General features: G+C 36.2%; 1 protein-coding gene across 1 annotated transcript in view; it reads right to left on the bottom strand.

Annotated features, from left to right (window-relative positions):
• The window catches only part of cdh13 (cadherin 13, H-cadherin (heart)), a 582,964-nt gene that overhangs the window by 295,901 nt on the left and 259,343 nt on the right, over positions 1–27,720 (bottom strand). The window contains exons 4-5 of the mRNA XM_056478107.1: positions 27,096–27,209; positions 6,442–6,594 (exon numbers count right to left, since the gene is read on the bottom strand). Coding sequence (XP_056334082.1) covers positions 6,442–6,594; positions 27,096–27,209 — 267 coding nt within the window. The remainder of the gene's footprint in view (positions 1–6,441; positions 6,595–27,095; positions 27,210–27,720) is intronic.

Raw genomic sequence — 27,720 nt, 5'->3', positions numbered from 1 at the left:
CTCCAGAAATGACAGCCACTCTTTGTTTATAAGTATGTGGATGTTTGAGAAGTTGCTGTCATGTGATCTGTGTTTGACAGGACTGACTGTACCTTACATTCGTTGAATAGTTTCATAGAAATTACAAAAAAAAACTTTTGTTTTTATGTGCACTTGGTTCATTTAAAAGAATGAATTTCAAGCTTTATTTGGATATAGTTCTTATGTCTGTGAAGCAAGCATTCACTGACATTCCAGTGTGTTTGTTGACCACAAAACCTGTCATAAAAGCTCACGTCTGGTCTGAGCTTCTCCCAGAGAAACATCAGTCTATAGCGATTGATGACTGGCTCCTGTACTAGAAGGTGGAGCTTTAATCGCTATATTGACCATTCCCCTTTTCCCCATTCAAAACTATATGAGTGACATGTCTTGTATATTCTATAGTCTATGATATTAATCACCAAATATTTACTTTAAGTTTTCAGCTAAATAAAAACATGTAGTTGCAAAGTTTGAGCTTCTGTAAAAATCAATCAATCTGGTGCATCACTAGCTATTTCTATACTCAGTTTGTAAACACCAACATGTGCAAACATTTTGAAAATGCCCATAAATAACCGAAAAGGATAAACTTGCAGAACAACCACATTGTAATACCGACCACTGTTTTGCTATTATTACCTCAAAGAACGGTCTTGACAATCTGAGCTCCCAAAGAGCAGTCTCGTGCTTTGAAAAGCCACCACATGTTCATTGCGCTTTGTCTTCATTTTCTGAGGCACCAGTCATTTTTATGTGGGAAAAAGGCTCACACTGGCTTCTCCTTCTGCAGCAAATTCCATTTTTGTTTTTGATATTTGCCACCAGTTTATCAGGAAGTGACGATTTTATTCTCTTCGACTGATTGAATGGAAACTGTGCTTTATTCGCAAATGCTTTATGCTATATTCAAGATTCCCGCATAACTCTCTAATTAGCATCTTTGGATGGAAATATGGCAAAAAGAGTTATTCTCAGAAAGACAGCAAACAGAAGTAAAAACAGCTGTGCTTAGCATCATTCCTTCATCAAGATATGAGTGTGTGAGCATTAGTGCTGTAAAATGTCAAGCTTTGATGTGCGCGTGCTCGTCGCATGCTTTTGAGATTGCGGGTGGTGTGGATGTGAGAGAAAAGAAGATAAGGAGATGTAAATGTCAAGTGCTCTGCCTAGTGAGGGCTTTGATCCTGACTGGGGTCTGCGTACCTGAGATTACCCTTCTCTGCAGAGCGCAAACCTGCTCTGCCGTGACCACCAGGCCAAATCCAGATGGCAATACAATCTAGAGAAAGCTAAACATAGTGTCGGGCAGCTACATTGAAACTGTGAAATTAGAAAAAAAAACTATATGAAGAATTCTGAATAGTGATGGTTTGTTATTGTATGATTTGTTCGAATTGAATGACTCTTTATGGTGAATGAACCTCAAGTTGTATCAAGGTGTGATTCGTTTATTATGCACGCAACATCCTATTGGATCTGTACAAGGAACAGAAACATAAAATTAACCTTTGAGTCCATGAGACCTCAGTCCATATACACTCACCGGCCACTTTATTAGGTACACCTTACTAGTACCAGGTTGGACCCGCTTTTGCCTTTAGAACTACCTTAATCCTTCGTGGCATAGATTCAACAAGGTACTGGAAATAGTCCTCAGATTTTGGTCCATATTGACATGATAGCATCATGCAGTTGCTTCAGATTTGTCCAAGTTTTGTGAGCCTGTGTGAATTGTAGCCTCAGTTTCCTGTTCTTAGCTGACAGGAGACCTAATAAGGAGGCCGGTGAGTGTAATCTGGTTGTAAATCACATGATATGACAGTAGCCTTTCAAACATAAACAGAAAATAATTAAGAATTATAATCATACTTTACAATAAGGTTTTATGTATTTACTAAAATAAACAATACTTTTACAGCATTTATTAATCAGAGTTCAACATTTACTAATGCATTATTAACATCCAAAGTCATGCTTGTTAACATAAGTTAATCCACCGTGCGTTAATGTGAACTAACACTGAACAACTGTATTTTCATTAACAAACATAAACAAATGCTGTAACAAGTGCATTGTTCATTGTTTGCTCATGTTAGTAAATGCATTAGTAAATGTGACTAAAATGTCTTACAAACAAGCATATAGTTTTGTTTTGTTAGTTTTTTTTCAATAATGTGATGTATTCTGGTCTGACATTGCATTTTCTTTTTTCGTACACTTTATACGGTGAAATTCTACCATGATGGTTCTTTTTGCATAACACTTAATGTGGTAATAACAAGTTATAGGTGGTTAATGTTTTAAATTAAGTAAATTAAATATAATATGACTGTCTGTAAATTCTCCATTAATGACTGGACTATTACACATTCTTGGATCAGTTGTAATTATTTTCTATAAGTGAAGTTTAACTAATTTGGAGAGGATCACGTGCTTACGATTGATCGTCTTGAAGAATCACCCACCCCTACTCCCCCTCCTTTTCAGATGGACCGCACGGCAGCTCAGTGATTCACACTGTTGCTTCACAGCAACAATATCTCCAGTTAAAGTCCCTACTAAACCAGTTGACATTTCTGTGTGGAATTTGCTCGTTCTTCCCGTGGTCTCTTAGGTTTTTCCATGGGTTCTCTATTTTCCTCTAAAAACACACAACCTAAGTAAATTAAACATACCAAATTGATACCATAGCCAAGCTTTTAGCAAGCGTACATCTCTCCTTAGCCATCCTATATCTGTCATTAGCCAGAAATGAGTCGGGGAAGTTCATCAAGATCTACCTGAGCTCAAACTCCCCTCTCGGCCTGCAAATGGGAGGAAGCCCAGGGCTAAAGGATCTCATAAGCTCCAGGCTCTCTCCCGGGACAGCATGCCAAACCAAATCATCAGCTGATGTGTGAACTCTTGAAATTATTTTTTAATATATAGAAATATCTCTATACATGAAGCTCTAATGTTTCTCATGTATTATTTTTTTTTGCTATTACTTACAGTTCATCTCTATGTAAATACATAAAAACAGCAATTCTGGACCAGTACAGAAAAAATGGATATTATGTAATAAAAACAAGCAACTCAGGCACAAATAATAGGACTTGAAGATAGACTGTGTAGGCTGTAATACTCAGCAGCGTCTCATCATTTAGCTTTAGTTTATAAGGTCTTATTTGAACTTTGATAAACGCTTGTGGGGTGGCTCAGTGGTTTGCACTCTCGCCTCACAGCAAGAAGGTCACTGGATTGAGTCCCGGCTGGTTCTGCTCCAGTTTCCCCCACAGTCCAAAGACATGTAGTATAGGTGAATTGGGTAAACAAAATTGGCCGTAGTGTATGAGTGTGTGTGTGTGAATGTGAGAGTGCATGAGAGTGTGGTTGGAAGGGCATCTGCTGAATAATACATTTGCTGGAATAATTGGCGGTTCATTCCACTGTGGGGATCCCTCATACACAAGGGACTAAGCCAAAGGAAAACTACTGAAAGAATAAATTTTTGTGCAAGTAAATGTGCTGTGGAATTTGGCCCTTAACATGTAACATTTTAAACTAATTCAGCAACACTGGTGGCTGTTTAATGAAATGCAGCCAGAAATGTATTGCACATGCTTCATGATTTCTCTCCAATTGTTATGAGAGCTAAAAATGTTGAACTTATTTAAGGTGGCATGGCACATGCGTTTGCAAACATAAGATGCCATGCTCATTTGTGGTGTTTTTATTACTGTATTTCCTCCGTTTCTATTCTGACTATGAAACAATAACCTGTATTACAAACTATTACCACTCTTGTTTCAAGTAATGTGAAAGAAATTCAAAAGAACGTTTGCCCTTTATCCTTGCAAAATGTTTGTGCTCAAAAATACACTCTAACCTAACTTCAAGCCTAAAGTACCATATAAGCAAGAACAGTGTGTGCACTGTCCGCACAAAAGAAGAAATAAAATAAAGAATGATCTCTTATTAGAAAAGGAACACCTTTTTTCATTGAAAAGACAAGCTAAAGGGATCAGGCTGAAAGAAAATGTTCAAAACCCTTCCTAAGAACATTTTATCGGAGCACACCAGTGGGGTGGAACAAACTGACGGCGGAGGAAGAGCAACTCTTATTTTATTAAAGCTGTTCCTAGCCAGACAGGTAGATATCAAACTAAGCAGTGCTGCTTTAGTTCCCCTTTACAGGCGGATAGAAAACCAGGTAAACCCTCCTTTATCTGTCAAACGACAGAGGACACAAAGAGAAAGAGAACAAGAGCTCTTGAATTCTTGAATCAAAGTAACAGCTCGCTTCACCGAGCAAACAATTCAAAGGAACCGTATTGTCTATCTTGTTATCTGGAGTTACCACAGGGTGGTCCATTCTCTTGGAAAAAGCTCTACATATTGGAAGGTCCGACCTTTTCCTGTTAAAGACCACACGAAATTGTGATTTCTTTCATGTTTTGATGTATTGTCTATTAGAACAGGAACAGGGTGGGATTTATTGAAGGGCTGGCCAATAACTTTAGTCCTGCTCCAGCTGGCAAATTGTCAATAACATCACAAATAAGCAGAAAGAGACATACATATACAGATTTGACTGTGAAGAAAATTTTATAGTGCTATTGTGAATATTTGTACCCAGATACAGATATTAGACTACCATGTTCACACACACCACACACATTATCTGAGTGTCTGACAGGCAAGCTGACAGCAGTATCACTGATCACATACGCGCACACACACACACACACACACACACACACACACACACACACACACACACACACACACACACACACACACACACACACACACACACACACGCACACACACACACACACACACACACACACACACACACACAGACACACACAGACACAGATACACATACACACACTGTACAGAACAACCAGCTCTTCTAACTGCAGTCCCGAGCTTTCCCTCACTGACTGCCGAAGAGACACGACTCATTACTGCCATTAATCGCTTTGATGCATGGACTGGGGCAAAAACATTTTCTTTTCGATTAGGGGTGTTCAGTTTTTTTGTGTGTGAACGCCTAGCATGGCTTAAGGTGAGACACTGCAAGCAAAAACAGTTTTGGGGCTTTTCCCAAGGCATTATTTCAAGCATGTACATTTTTACCTGTTTCTTTTGTCACATCTGAAGATTTCAATTAAAATATATTTGTTTAAAGGCTGTTTTTTTCAAAGCTAAGTATTAGCTGTGACTTTTTGTCTTCATAATCAGTTTGATCTAATGAGGAAAGGTAACTATTTTACTTTTTGTTAATTCGTATGAATTCATTCATTCATTCATTTTCTTCTTGCTGTGAGGCGATAGTGCTACACACTGCACCACCGTGACACCTGTATGAGTTCATTCATACGAAAATGTAAGATTTTAAAAAGGAGGTGTGGCTCCAAATCCCACCCCTAAATCTAACCATCATTGGAGGATAAGCATATCGTACTAAACTGTAAGAATGAGATCAAATGAATTCATACGAAATAGCCACTAAATCAAAAAATTACGAACTGCTGTGAGATAGCATTGCAATAACACATCTAATGTTAAGTTAAGATATGGGATAGGATTATGGGGTCTGAAATATGGTCATGCAGAATAAAGTGCAAAAGGCATTTTTTTCATATTCATATCCTAAAAAATGGTCACCGAGCATATGTATTAATAAGTCCACTGCATAAAAAAAATCTGAATAGTCAAAACACAAATAAAACACTTTCAACAGAAGCTTAAAATGAAATAAAAAAAAATATACAAATATATATCCAAATGTTGAGGACGTATTTTTATGTGTATACATTTTGGACAAAAAAATGCAATGAACTTAAGGCATAGGTTATAATAAACATGCAAATTTGAGTAATATTCAGCTAATAAGCAAGTACTTAATGGTAGTTAATAGCAGCACTTACATCTGTATTCTAAAGGTTTTAACAGAGGTATATACTCATACATAAATTACATCCTTAGTCACATTTCAGTTGACTTATTTTTTCTGAATAAAGGAGTAATAAAAACAGATACCCTAATCCCATTTGATAAACAAAAACTCCTTTGACTCTAATACATCAAAAACCCAATAAGAATTTTAAACCAGATTTCATTCAATGTTGTGTGCTACAGTAGAAATGTAGGCAAATCAGCCCAAGATTAATAAATACTTAATTTGCATATTTAGAAATAGCTTTAAAAACATTTTATATAAAAAAGCTTTCAATTCTTAAAGTAATCAATCAATCAGTAATTATGATCTCAACTGTTAGGGTTTCTTTGTTTGTTTTATTCACCTGCAATGTCTTGCCTTAAACGGACCTGCATTTTTCAAGTGGAGGTCATTGACCAAACTCACTGACAGTGAGCAGAGAGAGAAATGGACCGTGCAGATGATAACAGATGTAATATTGCACTCACATGATAGTAGGCGATGGCCTCTCGATCCAGGGCTCGACTGACGGCCACATCTCCTGACAGTCGGTTGATGCTGAACACACCTTTAGGGTCTTGATCTGCTCCCCGTCCCGTCAGACGGAAGATGTGTTCTTCCTTCATGTCAGATGAGACCACCTGTGTGATAGGATAGAACCCAATCACACATTAAAGTTAACATTAATTGAAATGTACAGTTACAAAACTAAAACTAAAAACTACAGATAATGCAATACAATGCAATTAATACAATTATTTTACAACAACTGACTTAATAATTGTAATATAATAGATTTTTTAATGTATATATTTTTTGATTGTTTTATTATGATTACATTTTAACATTCCTTTAGATCACAGGTGTTAAACTCAGTTTCTGGAGGGCTGCAGCTTTGCACAGTTTAGTTACAACCCTAATAAAATACACCTGATCAAACTAATTCAGTCCTTCAGGCATGTTTAAAACCTAGAGGTAAGTGTGTTGAAGCAGGGTTGGAACTAAACTGTGCAGGGCTGCGGCCCTTCAGGAACTGAGATTCACACCACTGTTTTAAAATCTAGCATCCAAAATATATTATTATTATTATTATTAAAAGCTAATTTTAAATGTCAAGAAATGCTACAATAGCACAAAATACTATTATTATTAATATTATTAATATTATTATTATTATTATTATTATTATTATTATTATTACAAACATATACAATTATTACAACTTGTAAAAAAATTATGGCAAAAATCTTAACTAAAACTGTGATAAAAAAGAATAAAAAATAATACTTGCTAATTAAAGCTAATTTTAAATGTCAACAAAGGCTACAATAGTACAAAATTATTATTATTATTATTATTATTATTATTATTATTATTATTACTATTATTATTATTATTATTATTATTACAAAACATATACAATACAACTGTAAAAAAAAACTATGAAAAAAATGGCACTAAAACTGCAATAAAACTTGTAGCTAATTAAAAATGAGAAATACTACAATACTGCAAAATATTGAAAACAGATTTTTTTAATTCATGTTATTATTATTATTATTATTATTATTATTATTATTATTATTATTATTATTATTATTATTATTATTATTAACGTATTATTAAAAAAACGAAGAAAACATTGTATACTTGCTCATTTCAAATGTCAATTAATACTACAATAGTACAAAAATATTACTATCATTATTTTATTATTATTATTATTATTATTATTATCATCATCACAAAACATATACAATTAATCAGGGGCGTAGTGGACATTTATGGTCTGTCTAAATGGTTTGTCTCTAAAAGCGAGGGGGACGGATTATACATCTATACAATCTATATTATACAATTATTTATACATCTTATAAAAATCTGAACTAAAACCAATAAAAAACGAATAAAAATGTAATACTTGCTAATTAAAAGCAAATTTTATGTAAAATACTACAATAGTACAATTATATTATTATTATTATTATTATTATTATTATTATTATTATTATTATTATTATTATTATTACAAAACATATACAATACAACTGTAAAAAACAATGGAAAAAACCTGAACTAAATAATAATAATCTAATCTATAAAATTAGACAAACATTTTTTAAAAGATCAGCATCAGTCAATCTACAAAACAGTTGGTGTGTAGATTTGCCATGTGTTTGAGCAGTACTCACATGCGACTGGATAAATGCAGCAAAGTCCAATGTTTTTCACCAGAGTGTTGCAAGTTAGAAGCAAAGGAAACAAGAACTGTTAATTGCACAGCCCCACACAGGCAAACACAATTATGAGTGAACATAACATGCACACATGCCATATATACTTCCATTCGCTTCATCTCTCATTTTATATATAGATTCTGAATTATTTACCAAATGATTCTCGCAGACCAGGATAAACACACTGTAGGAAGTCTAAAACAGCGCTCTCCGCATGATTAAGTTAACTCCGTGCCTTAATATAGTAGCTGAGGCTTGTAAACGAGATCCATTTGTATATTAAAAACAATTTATATTGGCTAGTGTGACCAGTGCTACCACCTGCAGTTCGTTCGGCTTTTGTGTAAGTAAATTTTTGTGCAAATTAGATTGCCGCAACTTCCCTCGCTAATGAAAGCTCAGTTATTACCTAATGACTTTAAATACAAATGAACAATAGCCCCTTTTATGAACCCCCTTTTGTTCAAAAGAAGCCTTCTAACGGCTGTATTTATCTACAGCAATAAACCCTGGTGTGCGTATCGAATAACAGAGGCTGCCCACCTTGAACCCACCCGTATCTTGTAATTAAGCTTAAGACAAAATATCCCATTTAGAAAATGAATCCGAGCAAAGTAATTGTCCACACGAAAAGCCCCTGTTAGCTTTATTTATCTTCCCCACACAGATCCTTTCTGCCAGATCATACACTAATACTGTTTTTCTCCTTTATAATTACAGGCTCTGTTAACTCAAGGAACATTATTATTATTCCGAGAAATGCACCGAGTGCTTTCTCTAAGACTCTTGCGAACACAAATGTAGGCTTCACCGGAGGAGGCCTTGAAATCCTGCTGTATTTACTGTGGCCGGCAAATAGCTGTGAAATTGCAGAATTTTATAGCACAATGAGAGCTGTCTTGTTTGGTGGAAGGCCCGTTAATATACGCGTAACATGGATTAAAGAGGATTGTAAAAACACAAATCAAAGAGTCATGCTGACAGAGACACTAGCACACACATGGGCCTACTGTACTGTATAGGCTCACATTTACATAACATACAGTCAGTTATGTTGAAATTAAAGCTAGTTAACTTAAAAAAACAAACCTTGACAACAAGATTTTTTTTTTTTTTTGTAAATACCTCTTTCGGTTTTTGTTATAGAAAAATATTAGCTTGTTAAGTACACTAGGACAAAATGTTTTTGGCTAAATTAAATTATAGCCTAGCCTTATTTGACTTTTTGTGCTAAAATGTTTGTGTTTTGCCAGGTAGATAGGCTGAAGACATCCTAGTCCTCAAAGATAAATACTTTATAATGCTATTGCTTAAATATGCTAGGTTGTAAATGTAAAGTGCATCCGGAAAGTGTTTATAGCGCTTTACCTTTTCCACATTTTTTTTTACGTTACAGTCTTATTCCAAGATTGATAAAACTCATTTATTTCCTCAAAATTCTACACACAATAGTCCATAATGACAACGTGAAAAATTTTTTTTGAAATTGTTGCAAATTTATTAAAAATAAAAAACATCAAAAATCACATCTATACAGAAGTATTCACAACCTTTGCCGTGAAGCTCTAAATTAAGCTCAGGTACATTCTGTTTCCACTGATCGTTCTTGAGATGTTTTAGCAGCTTTATTGGAGTTCACCTGTGGTAAATTCAGTTGATTGGACTTTTTTTAAAAAGGCATACACCTGTCTATATAAGGTCCCAGGGTTGACAGTGCACGTCAAAACACAAGCCAAGCATGAAGACAAATTAATTGCCTCTGTAGGCCTCCGAGACAGGATTGTCTTGAGGCACAAGGCAGGGGAAGGTTACAGAAAAATTTCTGCTGCTCTGAAAGTTCCAATGAGCACAGTGACCTCCATCATCTGTAAGTGGAAGATGTTTGGAACCACCAGGACTCTTCCTAGAGCTGGCCGGCCATCTAAGCTGAGTGATCGGGTGAGAAGGGTCTTACTCAGGGAGGTGATCAGTAACCCGATGGTCACTCTGTCTGAGCTCCAGCCTTCTTCTGTGGAGAAAGGAAAACCTTACAGAAGGAAAACCATCTGCGCAGCAGTGGCCAGACGGAAGCGACTCGCCACCTGGAATTTGCCAAAAGGCATCTGAAGGACTCTCAGACCATAAAAACTGAATTCTCTGGTCTGATGAGACCAAAACTTAACTCTTTGGAGTGAATGCCAGGCGTTACGTTTGGAGAAAACCAGGCCCCGCTCATAACCAGGCTAATACCATCCCTACAGTGAAGCATGGTGGTGGCAGCATCATGCTGTGGGGATGTTTTTCAGCAGCAAGAACTGGAAGACTAGTCAGGATAGAGGGAAAGATGAATGCAGCAATGTACAGAGACATCCTGAATGAAAACCTGCTTCACAGTGCTCTTGACCTCAGACTGGGGCAACAATTCACCTTCCAGCAGCACAATGACCCAAAGCACACCCCCAAAATATCAATGTAGTGGCTTCACAACAACTCAGTGAATGTTCTTGAGTGGCCCAGCCAGAGCCCAGAGCTAAATCCTATTGAACATCTCTGGAGAGATCTAAAAATGGCTGTACACTGTCGCTTCCCATCCAACCTGATAGAGCTTGAGAGGTACTGCAAAGAGGAATGGGCAAAAATTCCCAAAGACAGGTGTGCCAAGCTTGTGGCATCATATTCAAAAAGGCTTGGGGCTGTAATTGCTGCCAAAGGTGCATCAACAAAGTATTAAGCAAAGGCTGTGAATACTTATGTAATTTTTTTTTTCATTCTTCTTTTCAAAAAAAAATCCTCAAAAAATCTTTTTTCACATTGTCATGATGGGGTATTGTGTGTAGAATTTAATGAGAATAAATGTAGAATAAAATAGTGTAGAATAAATGAATTTAATCCATTTTGGAATAAGGCTAACATAACAAAAATATGGAAAAAGTGAAGTGCTATGAATACTTTCCGGATGCACTGTAATTAACATACTTAGCATGACAAAATGTTCAACTACGCAAGGCTAAAATACAAACAGTGTTGTATTTTAGCATTAAAAAAGGTAAATTGTGCTTGGCTAAATTATCTTAGCCTAGCATATTTTATTGTCTTAATAAACCTGCTGTTTAAAAAGAACTCATAAGAGCTTGCGCTTCCTTTTGATATTTCATTTCCTTTTGATATTTCAATTTTGCTAGGCTACAGTTTACATGGCTAGCTTAATTAGCCTAGCATAATGTAACACTTTCTTTTCATGCTAAACTACAAAAAGTGCTGTTTTTTAACATGTAAAACAGATCAATTTTGCTTGGCTAAGGTTAGTGTCTAGGCCTAGCATACTTCACAAATAGAAATGTTTGTCTCTATAATCCTAAAATGATTGTGTTTAACTTACAGTAGCACACTAGCACTTAGACTAGACTAGCATAACTGTACCCTTTTTCATGCTAGAAATGCAATAAACTGTTATATTTTAGCATGACATGTTTAAGCTAATTATGTTATAGCCTAAAACAAACCTTAGTGATCCAATTATTCACCTGATAACATTCTTACAATGTTTCCTCCCATTTAACATATGCCTGGGGATATTTTTACAGAAGATTTGTCTTCAGTATAAAGATATTGACTGCACATACAGATACACATATACATAGACATAACCATTTTCTGCATTCTCATTAAATTATTCCATGATTTAACAAAATAACACGTATAATTGAATACAGATGTTGTAATGTAACCCAGTTGCCCATAAATAAATATTCATGTGTTTGCAGAAAGGGTGCTGGCAGAAAGGCTAAATTGAAGTTCAGCTTGACAAGATTGAACCAACTAAGGCCAGCAAAACAGCAGTTTTAAACTGTTTTCTTCCAGCAGTTTTTTGCAGCATCTACCAAAAAAATAACACACACACACACAGGCAGGAAGCCCAGCAAAGTACTTTCCTATAGAGCAGGTACACCTGTGACACAGTCATGATTGAATCCCACTGCAGGTCATCTGTAAATTAACTCTTCTGCCCATTGCAAGAGAGCCAAAAGATACCCGAACAAACTGCAGTGTCGCCTGTTTACAGCAGACCCACACCGCAAGAGTCCGTCAAGCTCAGTTCTTCTTTGTCTTGTCTGCGAGTCGTGTCTGTTTTCCACCCACACTGCTTTCGGCCTTGTGAAGAACTGCTTAACGGCTCCAGGTTTGTCTTGTGAGGGGTTGCTATGGAGCTTGTTTTCGTTCTGCTGTTTGCTGCGCACAGCTGCGATATTGATCCGATAGAACAATAAAACACAACTTTTCTCTCTGTACTTCAGAGGCGCTTTATTAAAGGTGCAATGGCCTCCTTCAGCACGAGAATTAGAAGGCAACAGTAAGAAAAAAGGAGCCAAGACTTTACAGGAAAAAAGTGGAAAAGGGGGTAAAAGCAGCAATGTGAGAGCAGAAATTGGGCTTTTTTTATGGAAACCTTATCAGATTTTCACATTCTTCAGTAGCATATGTCATCACAGTTGGGTAAACTAGTGAATAAGAGAATTCAACAAATATATATACAGTTCAAGTCAAAATTATTATCCCCCATGAATTATTAGCCTCCTGTTTATTTTTTTCCCAATTTCTGTTTAACGGAGAGAAGATTTATTAACACATTTCTAAACATAATAATTTAATAACTTATTTCTAATCACTGGTTTCTTTTATCTTTGTCATGATGACAGTAAATAATATTTGACTAGATTTTTTCAAGACACTTCTATACAGCTTATCTAGGTTAATTAGGTTAACTAGGCAAGTTATTGTATAATGGTGGTTTGTTCTGTAGACTATAGAAAAAAACATAGCCTAAAGGGGCTAAAATTATTGACAAGTTAAAAAAAATGCTTTTATTCTAGAATAGAAAATAAAAAATAAAGGGGGGCTAATAATTCTGACTTCAACTGTATATTTGTATGTTCGAGTAATTAAAATGATCCAACTACTTAAAAACTGTGCCCAATTTTTTGCATATGAGTTTGCTGGACAGTATTTCACTGACACTGAAGTACAGCAGAACCAGAAGACACTATTTCACTGCTAAGGAGAAAAAGAAAGCTCTCTCTCTCTCTCTGTCTGCCTCTGTCTCTCTCTCACACACACTTTGGACCTTTGAACTGCTGGCATGTTTGGTAGGTAACTTTTCCTCTCCATCACTATTAAAGCGATACTTGTGGATCCCATGTGTCTGTAGAGCGAGTTTTCAATGTGCGCTTTATTATGTGCATATAGACTTATACTGCACATTCTTTGGTGTCTGTGTCACTCATTGGTGAATGGCACTGACAGTTTTAGAGCCAATCGCAGCCCTTTCTGTTGAGCACAATAAACACAATGACCAATCATAGGGATGTAAGAACACGCTCAAGAACGCTCAAAAAGCAAGAGGAATAATATTTACATTTGTTTATTTGCTATAAATGCTCATGTTGAGTTTTCTTTGAACAGGTAAAATTAAAGAAACAGTTAATATATCTGACTGCTTCTATCAAAGGACAACATTATATTACAAATAATATACTGTTTAATATTAATATATTTTAAAACTTTAATTCAAGAATTCTTGTGTTGAGAAGAAAAAAATACAATTGTATATGGAAAGCATCACCAATCCACCGTGATGCACCTTGATAGTGAACTGAACCGAATTGATGAGATGAATATTGTAACCAAACCGAACTGTGAGACAAGTGTAGGTTCAGACCCCTACTACTAGTGAGAATAATAAAGGCAGCCAGAAGAGAGATTAATGTCAAATTTACTATCCTGTAGACGCTGCAGTAAAAACAACTTATGATTTAATAGATACATAAAAAAATATATATTATAATTTTTTATATGTATTTATTTAAAACTTTCAAGGATTTAACATGCTGACGATGTGTGTCTTGTGAAAAGTGTCCATTGTTTATCAGGGAAAATTGTGGCAAGACAAGTTGCCTCTTCTAAAATTTTTGCTAAGCACCACTTAGTTGTTCCTAGAACTTCCAGGGTCAAGATGGAGGAAATGGAAGTCCAGGGAGGGAACAGAAGGAGATAAAAGAGGGAGGGAATGGGAAAAAGTGGAGAGTTTTGTGTGTGTGTGTTTGGTGGCCAACAAGAGTGGAGAGAGAGGTAACGAAAAGTGCAAGGTTAAAGAGCTGTTGTTGTTGTTGTTTTTAAAAGTGTGTGGAAGACTGTGACGTGTAGAGTGTGCCCAGGCAACTTATTAGGAGTGATCATTGTGTCTAAACGGTTTTCTGGATCCTCAATAGAGTTGAGGCAAAGTTGAATCCTTTCTTAAAGTCAGTAACGGAGAAGTTGGTAGGGAAAAAACTTGACGAAGGGAATTCTGTCATGGGGTAGACCTGTACTAATTGACGATGCGGTTTAAACCTGGGTCAGTGTCCTTGGGATTCACTCATACACCCCAGCTATTCATGAAAATCTTGCACACATTGCAACACACTATCAAAAGCTTTTGGTACATTTCTCTCTCTCTCTCTCTCATAATGATGCACTGTTGCTATAAGGTTACTTGAATGTCATTATCAATAACCCCTCATTTTTTTTTAATTATCTAAATAACTAAATAAATAAAATAATAAAAACTAAAATAATAAAAAATTGAATGGCTGTTATCAGTGGTTATTAACTGATAGATATGGGCCAGTAGGGGCCTTCTGCGCCAACTGGTAGGCTCGGAAGGCTGTTATCATCCATCCACATGGTTAATCAGCTAATTTTAATTAATGAGAATTTAATTGTATTTTATTAACATTTACCCCTACCCCAACCCTAAACCCAACTGTCACAGTGATGTAAAAACAGATCTGGATCTGGAGTCTTTTCTATTAGTATAGCTGATTAATGTGGATGTAAAAGCCTTCTGAACCTACCAGAAGGCCCCTACTGGCCCATATCTATCAGCTGATAACCACTGATAATGACCATTCAATCGCGTGATAACATTCGAAGTTGGTGGCGTGTTTCTGGTATTTATCAGATAATGGGGAACAAATGCTTTTGGAAGATTTTGATCTTCATTGGGCAAATGGCTCACTGTGTTCAATAGTGTGGACACTGAGTGTGAGAGTATTTTAAACATGTAAAAGTGCAGAATGTTTTCTATGAGGGTTGGGTTCAGGGGTAGTATTGGGGTAAGAGGACATAACATGCAGTCTATACAGTATAATCATTACGTCAACAGAAATCCAAGGAAGTGAAATGGCAATAATAGTGTAATTCTTAAAAATAAAAAAATGGATGGATGGATGGATGGATGGATGGATGGATGGATGGATGAACAAAAATATGGATGATGGATGAATAGACAAAATATGGATGGATGGATGGATGGACAGATGGAAAAAAATATGGATGGATGGACAAAATAAGGATGGATGGATGGACAAAATATGGATGGATGGATGGAAAAAAATACTGATGGAGAGATGTTAAAAATATTGATGGACAAATAGAAGGATGGACAGACAGATGGACGGATGTATGTATGATGAACAAATGGATGGACAGATGGACAAAAATATGGAAAAACACAGATAGACTAAGGAACAAAAAATACTGATGGAGAGATGGACAATATGGATGGATGGATGGACAGATGGACAAAATATGGATGATGGCCGGACAGATGGACAAAAATATTGACGGATGGATGGAAAAAAATATTGATGGACAGATGGACAAAAATACTGATGGAGAGATGGACAAAAATATTGATGGACAAATGGAAAGACGAACAGATGGACGGATGGATGTATGGATGGATGAACAAATGGATAAAAATACTGATGGACAGATGGACAAAAATACTGATGAACAGATGAATGAATGGAAGGATGATAAACAAATGAATCTTATGAACAACAGCAGCACGAGACAATATCCCCCTGAAACCCTGTATACACACTCTTCATACTAAGCATGCCATACTGAGGCTCACTTTTAAACCCAATCCACCTAATGTGCTCCATGATTGCAGCCGTCAATCTTCCTGTACAGAATACAAGGAACTGTCTAAAAGTGACAAGACAAGTTAAGCATGATCAAGGCTAGCGGTGAGGTCTCAGTGAAAATAGCAGCCAAGCAAGCAGATCTCAGACGCCGCTTGGCTGCTCACAGGTGGTGCTTTATTTGAACGTACAAACAAACACATGTACACAAACACACACAAGCCTACACAGCCTCCCCTGGCTTTCTTCTCAGTCATTAGATGTCAGCGAACAGCCCTGGGGGAGACGCTCACCTATTTCTATCAGCTCTCATTAGGAGCAGGGAGGACATGAAAGAGCAGCCGTTTCTTGCCATTGCTTGTATGTGACAGGGAGGAGGAACCCGACTCCGACTTCTCTGACAATCCAGCACTGAAGGGGAGGAGAGGATAGGTCCTCACTTTCGTATTCTTTCCCTTTTTCTTTCTGCCTTGATAGCTTTCGGCTGTACAAGCACTGCAGTGGTGTGTAATCTCCCTTGAATTACGGATGCTTGACTTTGAATAGAAATTGGTGTCTGTGTATTAGACACAGAGTACTTAACTTTCAGTTTGAAAACAATCCAAAATAAAGCAAGAACTGAGTGGTGTTTGCTGATGGAAGCTCGCTGTTACAATTGGTCATAATCAGGTCCTGGGTTCTAATAACTTTTTGATTGTAGGTATTTAAGTGTGCATAAAATGTTCCAAAAATAACAGATTATGAGCCCTGGTGAAGAATTGTGTCCTGTTACAATTTGGATATATCTATGAACTATTAAGTATTTTGGATGATTGGAATCTTGCTTACACCTGGTGTTTCAATGTACAATGTCAAAAGGGATAGTTTAAGGATATTTAAATCATAATCTTTTTTCTTTCTGTTAAACACAACAGGGGGGGGGAGATACTTTTAAAGACAGACCATTTAGAAACAGGTGATTAATAATTATATGAATGCAATCATTTTTTAAAATATCTTATTTTGTGTACAACAGAACAAAGAAACTCATACAGATTTTGAACAAGTAAATGGTGAGTAAATGGGTAATTTGGGTGAACTATCCTTTAAATTGGTGTATGAATAGGGATTTCACAATATCTTTAAAGGGTTACTAAACATCAGAACAATGTTTTTGAGATGTTGACAGTCATATATATGTCCCACGTTGCTAAAAACTCAATTAGGACACACATATTTCACTAAAAAGGGAAAATTGGTTGTTTTTGCGTTATTTCGAGCAAATTAGTTCTTCAGGTTTGAAAAGAAATTTTGAAGTGGCGTCACAGCGATGAGATACTTGAGTAAATTCCAGCGTGGAGACTGGATGTCTTGTGTTTTCAGCATTAATTCATGAAAAAGACTTGGTTCGAACCAATCAGCGTGCTCTATTGTGAATGAGGTGCAACTTCATTAATCTGCATGATATAGCTTCAAACAAGTGGAAGAAGAAGAATTGTTCTGTAATATGGATCATCAGTGTTGCATTTATAAATGTGCCACAACGAAGCATGTTTCCATTTTTCCTGCGAGGAGAGCACCGATCTGTAAGGATTTTTTTTTACCCGAGAGCTTTTTGCATCTGGAAATGGTAAAATCCGGATTTTTGCCACTCATCTTCTTTTTAAAAAAGATGCGGTTCCAGTTTGCGTTGATTGTCCTGTCTCTACAGATTTGGTAAGTGTGTGATCAATGTCTTTGTTTATGTTTATTCAGTTGGCAAAGTTAGTTTGTATCGTCAGCAGTACTCAGTACTACAGTTTTTAAAGACATCCTTAGTCAAAATGATTTAGTTACTAAGTTCACAGTATGTTAATATCACTACAATATTAAAGACTGAAAAATCCACTGCAAATGCTGCTCTCCAAATGTAAACACCTTAACTAAACTATTCTCATCATGTAGGATTTTCACCACATTTTGTGACAGGATAGTCTATACACACACGGCTGTTTGAAGCTATTCTCTGCATCTACCTAGAAATGCAGAGGGTTTTTTTTCTCCCATATGGCATGCTCTTCTAGCAGTTCCTCGCATCCAATATCTAATTTGTCAGGGGGCATGCATGAATTGTTCCTGAATGAAAGTGAAAGTGCCAAACTGCAGTTAAAGTTGACAAATTAAGAAAACACCTGAAATTACATGAAACTCTGGAGGAAATGTGGATAGCGTGGTGATACAGTGACGTTAATTGAATTATGTGCTATAACATGTAAAACGGGATCATGAAAGGAACATATAAGCAACTCATGTAAACACCTTAGTTTTATTATTGTCTTTTTCAGAATAAGGTAAATAATTTGATTACTGATGTCCATGTAAACGTAGTCACTGTCTATCCCCCTTGCGTCTGTGTTTGTGTTGCCGCTGTGAAAATCAGCTGTAGCAACAAAGTCACCGTTTACACTACTACGTTTTAGTTTTAAAACGCACAAGTTTTACCATCCGTCCACACTACGCTGGAGTTTTCGAGCCCCGACAACAGAGCATTTTGGAAACGCTGGAGAGGCCGTTTTCATTCTAAAATGCTGCTGCTCCTTCTCAGTGTGGATGGGGTAAAACAGAGACATCTGAAAACAGAGGCAGGGCTGCTGACATTCGCCTATCAGATTGGGGCTTTTTCGTCAATATTTAGTAGCCTACACAGTTCAGTCCTGCATCCTCTCCTTGTAAGTTCAGACTTCGCAAGTTTGATATGGAAAAACTCCTGAGGAATCATCGATAAATCCTCAAAGGGACCAGTGTACTTTATAACCTCATTCACATCACCCTGGCTATGCTGTTTCACTATCTTAACAATAAAACAAAAACATGATATAAGGAACTGTCAATTTTCATTTTGATATTAGCGACTTAATAGACACCAAAAATGTTGAGGCGTCGTGTAGCTGCATAATATGACCATCATCTTCATGCATATTTATAACAAAACGGAGCTACAACATTACTGGCTCCTTTCAATTTCATTGAAAATACGAAACATACCCTCTCTCTCATTGAATATCAGTTTTAATAATCAATAATGGCCATTATAAAAGTATAATGTACAATAAGTTTATACATAAAGGCAAGCAATCAGTCAGATGTGCAGAATCAGTGTCAGTGGTTACATTAATGAATATATTAACCTAAGCGCTCAGCCAAAACACATTACCTGACAACAAGGAATAGATTTAAAAGACCAAAGTCAGGGAATATGTCGCTAGATATAGACAACAAGATAATTTAAATATCACGTTTAACAAATATATTGAGGTTAAATCCAGCGGTAGATCCTTGATGAACAGCCCGACACGCACAGCTCTCATGGGTATGTGCTCAAAGCACGCTGCAGTGCATGCCAGAGTGTGTGTGTGGTCAGGTGATGTGCGTTTTCACTGTTTTAATGTAAATGCAGAGTTGTTCAGAAACGCTTGGTGAAACGCTAGTGTGGACGCTGATCGTTTTCATTCTAAAACGCCGTTTTAAAACTAAAACGTGTTAGCGTAAACGGGGCAAGAGCTGGACTCACCCACTTTCCTGACTTTTTTCAAACTTGATGTGTAAAAACACCCTGCTGAGACAGGGGGGTTTCATGGCCCTTTAATGTCATGCAAAACAGAAAATCTCTGACAGGTTGAAATGATCCATCAAATATGAAATTAAAACTGCCACTAGGTGGAAAACGTTTAATGAGTCATTTAACTGATCATTAAATAATCTGATTTGTTTAAATGGCAGATAAATTCAAGAATGAGGCAAATAGCTCTCAATAGGTCAACCAGTTTGTTTAAAACAGATTCACTTATTGTTGAATCTGTTTGTTGACTGAAGAGACTGTCCTGCAATTACTATTTCTAGACAAAATTGTTAAAAAACATGTCTTATAAACCAAAATTAAATATTAATTATTTAGTGAACTGTTGATTAAATCAATAATCACATTTTCCTTGTGTTATTAGGACAAAAAAGATATTAAACATATTGTTTGACTTTTTTTAAGTTTATTTGTATAGCGATTTTTACAATAATCGTTGTTTCAAAGCAGCTTTAAAAAGGTGTACAATACTGGATTCCAATCATATTAAGTTAAAGTTACAATCAAATATAAGTTATTATATATATATATATATATATATATATATATATATATATATATATATATATAAACATAGTTAACCTGCAGTTTTATTGCATATAGGTAAAGTAAGCATATAACATCAGATATTGCATCTGACTAGAAGAAGGGGCTATAGAATTGAGAGTGGAATGGTGGGTTTTGGAAGGTCTGGGGGGGGGGGGGGGTTCGAACCAAAAAACAACCTGTAGATACAGATCAAAAGTAGCCCACGGACTTAGCAACACTGATCACACAGAATGCATTCTACTTTGCTGATTTACTGGATTCTTATTATTATAATCATAATTAAAAACAGATGTGCTGCTAAATATTTTTAGTAACACCTTAGTTTAAGTACAAAATCTCATTATTAACTAGAGGCTTATTATCTGCCAATTAAGATAGTGGCTGTTTATTTGTACCAACAAAGCACATATTCTGCAAAATCTTATTCTACATCCTAAATCCTACCCAACATCTAAACCCTAAACTATTAATAAGCAGCAAATTAGGAGGCTATTGAGCTAAAAGTCATAGTTATTGGTTTGTTAATAAAGAGAACCTTACCTTATTTTTTTATATTATTTGTAGATTTTTGGGAAACCAATAATATACGTGTGCTTTTATGAACAGAAAAATCTGAAAGGCCAGCATTCAACTGAAGAAGTTTTTGTGACTTTGTCTGTATTTACTGTCACTTTTGATCATTTTAATGCACCCTTACTGAATAAATGTGTTCAATAAAATCTCAGTCTTTATGCCCGCTGCTGACAAGTGGCTTTCAATGTGAGAGAAGAAATAAAGACAGAGGGAAAGACAGAGTAGTAAGACAGAAAGAGATGGGGTCACACTCTCTAGAGTGCAAAACAAGCAGCACAAAGATATCTACAGTACAAAGAGCACTTAACTAACACTACAGCCTAGGAACTCTCTCTCTCTTTCCACAAGAGACTTGTGTTTGTTAGTGCAAGGTCAAAGCCGAATGAAAGACAATCAGCACCCTGCAGTATTAGCCATGCACAGACATACAGAAAAGTAAACACACATCTCCCTCGCCATCCATCAACACTTCACTGAGAGAAATTATGCTACGATTTTTTCTTCTGATTGGCGAAACCCACTGCAGAATAATTGAGATTGTGAAGCCACAAAATATGGACAGCATTTCAGCTCCAGGTGCAAACAAAATAATAATAAAAATAAGTACACAGCCACTGAGTGGTTCGATCGCTGTGGGGAGGGTTTGTCCAGGACATAATAGGACAGAAAGACACCAGCACTGCCCATAAAAACCAGCCCAGAGACAATTACTTGCTGGTCCAAGAGGGAACCTATGGACTTTTTCCCATTTGTGAGATTGCAGTGCTACAGGTGAACACTCCACCATAATAAATCCCCCATAATCCCACAGCAGACTGATGTCAAAGCCAGAACAGGAATCAGGGCAAATCTGTTCTTTATTACTTTTCCAATACTTCAAGCCCCCTTAACCTAGAGTGGATCTCAAGTCAACACCGTCCAATAGAACTCATCTTTACAGAAAAGGATGGAGTAAAACCACTTGCCCCATTGTATGATTTAACATCTGGAGGAATGGAACAGGGATGGACAGAACTGTTCTCATCGAAAGAAACAAGATTTACTTCATAAGCCTTCTAAACAATCACATTACAACTTAAACATATCCCCGACAAAACAATGCATAATAAAAAAGATAGAAGACACTATTTAGAACTGTTGAAAGTGCCGGAACGTCTGGAGAGATTAAATGGAAATGATGCTTGGCAAACATTTTCTGCAAAGGTTTTTTTTTTTTTTTTTTTAAAAAGATGGATGCATGGAAAGAGAATGATAGATTGAAAACAGAAAGAACAATGGATGGATGGATGAACAGAAAGAACAACAGATAAAACAATCACTATGCAATGATAGATTGACAGAACAGTGGATTGATGATGGAATGATAAAATTAAAGATGAATGATGATATATACAGAGCAAAGAATAACGGATGGATGGATGGATGGATGGATGGATAAATGGATGGATGGAAAAAAGACAGAATGATGGATGAATTTAAAAAGACAGAATACTAAATTAGTAAACAGAATGTTGAATGAATGAACAAACAAACAAATCAACAAACGAACAAATGAAAGAATGAACAAACAAACTAATTACTGAACAAAAGATGGATGGATGGATGGATGGATGGAATGACAATGTTGGATAACTAGAACGATAAACTGATAAAGAAAATAATGGGTACATGAATGAATGAACATATAGAACAATGAATCAATGAAACGATAGATTAATAGAACAATGGATTGATGATTAAACAATATTTATTACAAAAGATAGATGATGGATGAATGGATCAATAGAATAACAAATGAATGGATGGATTACAAGACAATTATGGATAGATTAATAGACATTTATAAACTGATAAACAAAATAATGGATGGATGAATTAATGAACGTATAGAACAATAAATGGATGAAATGGCAGATTGATAAAACAATGGATTGATGATTGAATGGTATATATTATGACAGATGAATTATGAATGAATGGATCAACATGATAACAAATGGATGGATGGATAGATGGATGGATGAAAAGATATGGACATGCAGACAGACAGAAAACATGATCAGTGTATAAACCAAATTTATTCATCCACACCAGTAGGTGTCAGTATAAAAGTATATAGAAAGTGTACATTTTTATAATTGAATAATTGTGAGAGCAAATCTGTCAGAGCGTATCTTATTCAGTTAGGGGGTTTTCTAAAAGCGTTAGAAAATAGTCAGCGGCAGCGTGATTCATCTTTGTGCAACAATAGCACAAATAAACAACATCCTGCGAGAATGATGGAGATTTAAAAAGAAACAGAAGGCTTTCTCAGACACCAAACCCATTTACCGCCATTTCCCATAGAGAGAGAACATCTGGGAAACCCCTCTGCTTCCCTTCAAGCTTCCACCAGCCTCCGGGGCAATTCCCAATTTCTTTTAGCCTTCCCATTCAGTGGAAATTATGAAAAATGAATGTACGCCGTATGGTAGGTAAACAGCAAAGGAAACAAGATTTATCCAAGTGGAAAATCCATTTTGCCTGGTTTCCAATATACAGCAGCCGCTACCAAATGAAATAGGTCACAGTAGCCAGTCCCCATATGTGGTTGTGCTTGTAGCGAAACTGCTGTAAGGAAAGTCCTGTAGATTGAGAAAGCGCCGACACATGCAGGGGCGTAATCTCCACTAGGGGCAGGGGGGACATGTATCCCCCTCCCCACACCTTCCACTTATAATTTAAAGATTTTTAACCATGTGCCATCATCACCATGGAGGAGTGTGACTGATACAGAGAGAGTTTGTGTCAATGTGCGCATCCACACAGGTGTATGCTTTAAAATAACTGAAAGGTTAATAGGTTAAAGTTCTAGTGAACTGGGAAAACAGTTGAAGTGATTGTTTGAGTCAGTGATGTAGATCAAAATAATAGCCTTTTCTGTTAGACAGAATATGTCTACACCTGTGGATGTTAGTGCTGCACAGAAATTAGCATCATGAATTGATTTTTTTATAATGAGCTAATGTTGGTGGTTTATGCATAAAAGAAAACCATTACAACAATGATCAACATTTTCATATATTAACCTACATATAAGATTTTCTGCAGTCGATCTGCAAATGATATTACAAAATAGTTATTCAGCACACAGATCATAAAGTTTGTTGTTTATTTATTTACATTTTTAGGTTAGTTTGAAGCTTTTTAAATCAAACTAAATAATTTTAATAAAGCTAAATGTATGTAAATGCAAGAAACGGAAGGTAAACCAAATGTTTTCTCCTATTTTATGTTTTTTTATATTTATTTATATTTTAGGGTAGCTTGAAATCAAAGCTTTTTAAATAAAACTAAATAACTTTTAATAAAACTGTACATGTAAATGCAAGTCAAACATTTCAACCCAGGCTCATTATTGATATGTACCCCGATATACATTTCTGGAGAGCTTGAAATACGTCCCAGGAGCTACGTTTTTTGCAGTTTTTGTGAATCCACCAGAGGCCACTGTGTACGTTTTTTAGACCTCAAATTTCTGTCACAAGTGCCATTCGTGCCTGCTGTTCTCCTGTAAATCCACCAGAGGCTGCTGTCGACTGAATGACCGAAAGACTAATCGATAGTCCCACCCACGGCCTTCCCTAAACCCAACCAGTAGTGGTTTCAAAAGCACAGACTAACCCATCCACCGCCTTCCCTAAACCAAACCGACAGTATTATAAAGCAATCCAGAAAAAGAAAAGCCTGACTTTTACCACAATTTCAGATCTTACCATGTTCTCACCATGTTATTTACTTGCTTATTTTGTTTTTTGTGTTTTGCATTTTTTTTGCGTTTCTTCGGTGGACTTGAACCCCATCATCTTGGTGAACTCATCACAGCGAGCTATTGGGCAAACTGGTAAAAGCGAAAAAGCTGTCCACATGGAGTGGTCAGCCAGTAGCATGAAAAGAAACAGAAGCCATCTGCGGCATCATACCACCCCATAGCAATTGTTTTGAAAATGAAATGCAGCCATGCATAGCACTGGCCACATAATTCACACACTTCAGAAATGTATACGGTGGTACGTTTTCACTATGAGTTTGATGCCCCCCCCCCCCACCAAACACACACTTTTCAAACCAAAGTGACACCCCTGGACACATGTCACATGTAGATGTATAAGCAAGCTGGGAGTAAGTCGGTCTCATCAGACTCCCAGTGGACCTCTGTATTTTCTGCTGTTTGCTGAAGTATAGTAATCTATGTGCAATACGAAGGGGTTGTTCTGTCAGTGGGAGAAATTGCAATATAATTCAGCCCTTGCATTCAACACTAGAATAAAGACCTCAAAAAATGGCACACACCATGGTTTATTCACTGTGCCACAGTAATCTAGCACTTTTATTTCGCCGAGGAATAACCCTCAGCCCACGCTGAGACACAGCCACAGAAAGAAAGTGAACAGGAAGAGCCGTAAACATTTGATTCCTGCTGCAAACACACATTTCCAAAACAAATTATTTTCCTCCAACAATCCTTTTCAGTTTTCTTTTATCTTTCTCCCTGAATGGTAAAACAGCACTCAACTATTGTATTAAAAAACCAGGGCTGTACCGATGGCATCACCTCAAAGCCCAAAAACACAGATATTCTGCAAAAATCTACAGTGTCTCCCTCGAGACATCCATATATACAGGCTGGTACTGTGATAATAAAATGGAAAGAAGCACAACTAGGGCAAAACTCACATATCTAAAGCTTGCAAATCAAGTATGATGTGCAAATCTTGTTTTTTTTTTTTTGTCTTTCCTTTTTTTCCTGCATGCTTACATTTTTGACCTATGTGTGGACTCGGAGGTCTGTGAAATTCTAGAGACCGGAATACAAACAAAGAAGCCTGCATAAATAAATAAAAAAACAATGGCATATACAATTCAAAATCAAGGTATTAGGAACATTTTCAAAGAATACGGAACATGCTTATTGCTCAAAACACAATGAGGTCTGTTTGGACCCAGAAAAGATACCCACATTTTATTTATTTATTTATATTCACATTTATATTAACATCACTGTCTTTTCTGAAATATATTCAACACATTTTATGGTTGAAGGTTGTTGTAACGTGCGGACGCTGACAATGGAGATGGATCTACGTGCAGTTTATTAAAGAGTAGTCATGCAGGTTATGGTCAAAAACATGGAAGAGTAATCATCGGGTGAACTGCAACTGCAACTGTTGTGTGTGAGTACAGTTATGATGGGATTTGTAGTTCATTTGCAGCAGATTTGTAGTTCTCCAGCGATCTGTATGGGCTAGACCACTGGTGATAGTGATAGTTGTATATATTTTGATAAACGTGGATGTAAAGTACAGCTACTTACAAACAATTGCACTGGTCACTTTTTTTTTTTTTTTTTTAAAGTAAAAGGGTTTTAAATAAACTACCTTCATTGTAATGGCCTTATACAGGTCATTCTCTATTTATACATTTTTATAAATACAGCATAAATGTTTATAATGATTAGTTACAGTTAGTTAAAAGTGTCATTTAGCTAAAGCTCTTTTATAAAATAACTTTTATAATTTTCAGGTTCAAATGAAACTTCGTAAAAACTTTAGATTTCACTCAGATTTGTAAATAGAGCTTTGACAAATACAAGAGCACCTTTAAACCCAAAAGCATGCTAGTATTTTTGCACTTTTTGGTTGCAGCATCTCTTGTTTTAATTAAATGTCTGAAACTGGGTCTTTGAAACGAGAATTTCAGGTTTTATGCTGCAGTCTTGCAACCAATTCAAACTTTACAGCTATTTGAATTATTACATGTACACCACCATGTTTAAAATGATGAAATCTGAAGTTATGTCCATGAGTCTAAGGAACAATAGCATTTTAGGGCCTGAAAATGCAAACATTTAAATTTGCATCCTATTTTGCATTATTTGTAATCATTTTTTCTGAACTGTGTAATCAGGGATCATGGTCACAGGGAAGTTTTTATTTTTCTCACCCCCCCTCCCCCCTAATTTCTAATATTCAAGCTTAATTTGTAATATTCAAAAATTACAGCAAAAATACATGCACAAATATATCATCCCATGCATCACTTCTTTACTAATTCGGAAGCTTTCAAAAATCAGAGCAAACTGAGCTTAAAGCCGAAGAACTAAAGGTAGCACTGTCATACCTATAGTGTCAATGGCACAAAAATAAGGTTAACCAAGACTGTAATAACAATGCACATTAATAGGTCTAAATGGATGGTCTTACCTTTCCAATTAACCTGGGAAATGGAGCTCGCTGGTTCTCTGGGATAAACATGGGGGGCACTATCAAGGATCTTTTAGATCGGTATGACATCGTGTCTGACAGACCCAGGATCTCCTAAATCACAGAACAAACAAGAAAGTTCAGATGTGTTAATGGTTCTGTCAGAAGTACAATCGATACTTAACTAATTGCCAAATATAACCCATATTAGTATCACACTTAGCTGACTGCTTCATTAAAATAAACATCTAGTACACTTATTACTGAAACATCCATTGGACTGAATGTCTTGCTTGAGAAGACGATTTTAATGGATCATAAATCACCCCTTGAGGGTTTTAACCTTCAACCTTTCAGTTGCCATTCTAGATCTCTAACTGCTATGCTATTATACAGCACATTAGTCCCATAATGCTATGAATACTTCATAAAATCAATGTATATCCCTTCATGAAGGACACAGCAAACTCATCCACTGCATTCTTCCATATAATGTTATTTAAAACGAATAAAAAACAGTCTTAATGTTTGCAGAAATCTTATAAAAAACATAAGCCAGAACGTCAGCACAAAAGTGACATTCTGTCGTTTTATGAAAGCCATTAAAATCCGTCATTATGGCAGA

Source organism: Danio aesculapii, chromosome 18, assembly GCF_903798145.1.
Source record: "Danio aesculapii chromosome 18, fDanAes4.1, whole genome shotgun sequence".
Lineage (NCBI taxonomy): Eukaryota > Metazoa > Chordata > Actinopteri > Cypriniformes > Danionidae > Danio > Danio aesculapii.
Note: the sequence above shows the minus strand (reverse complement) of the source record. Positions and strands in the feature narration are given on the sequence as shown.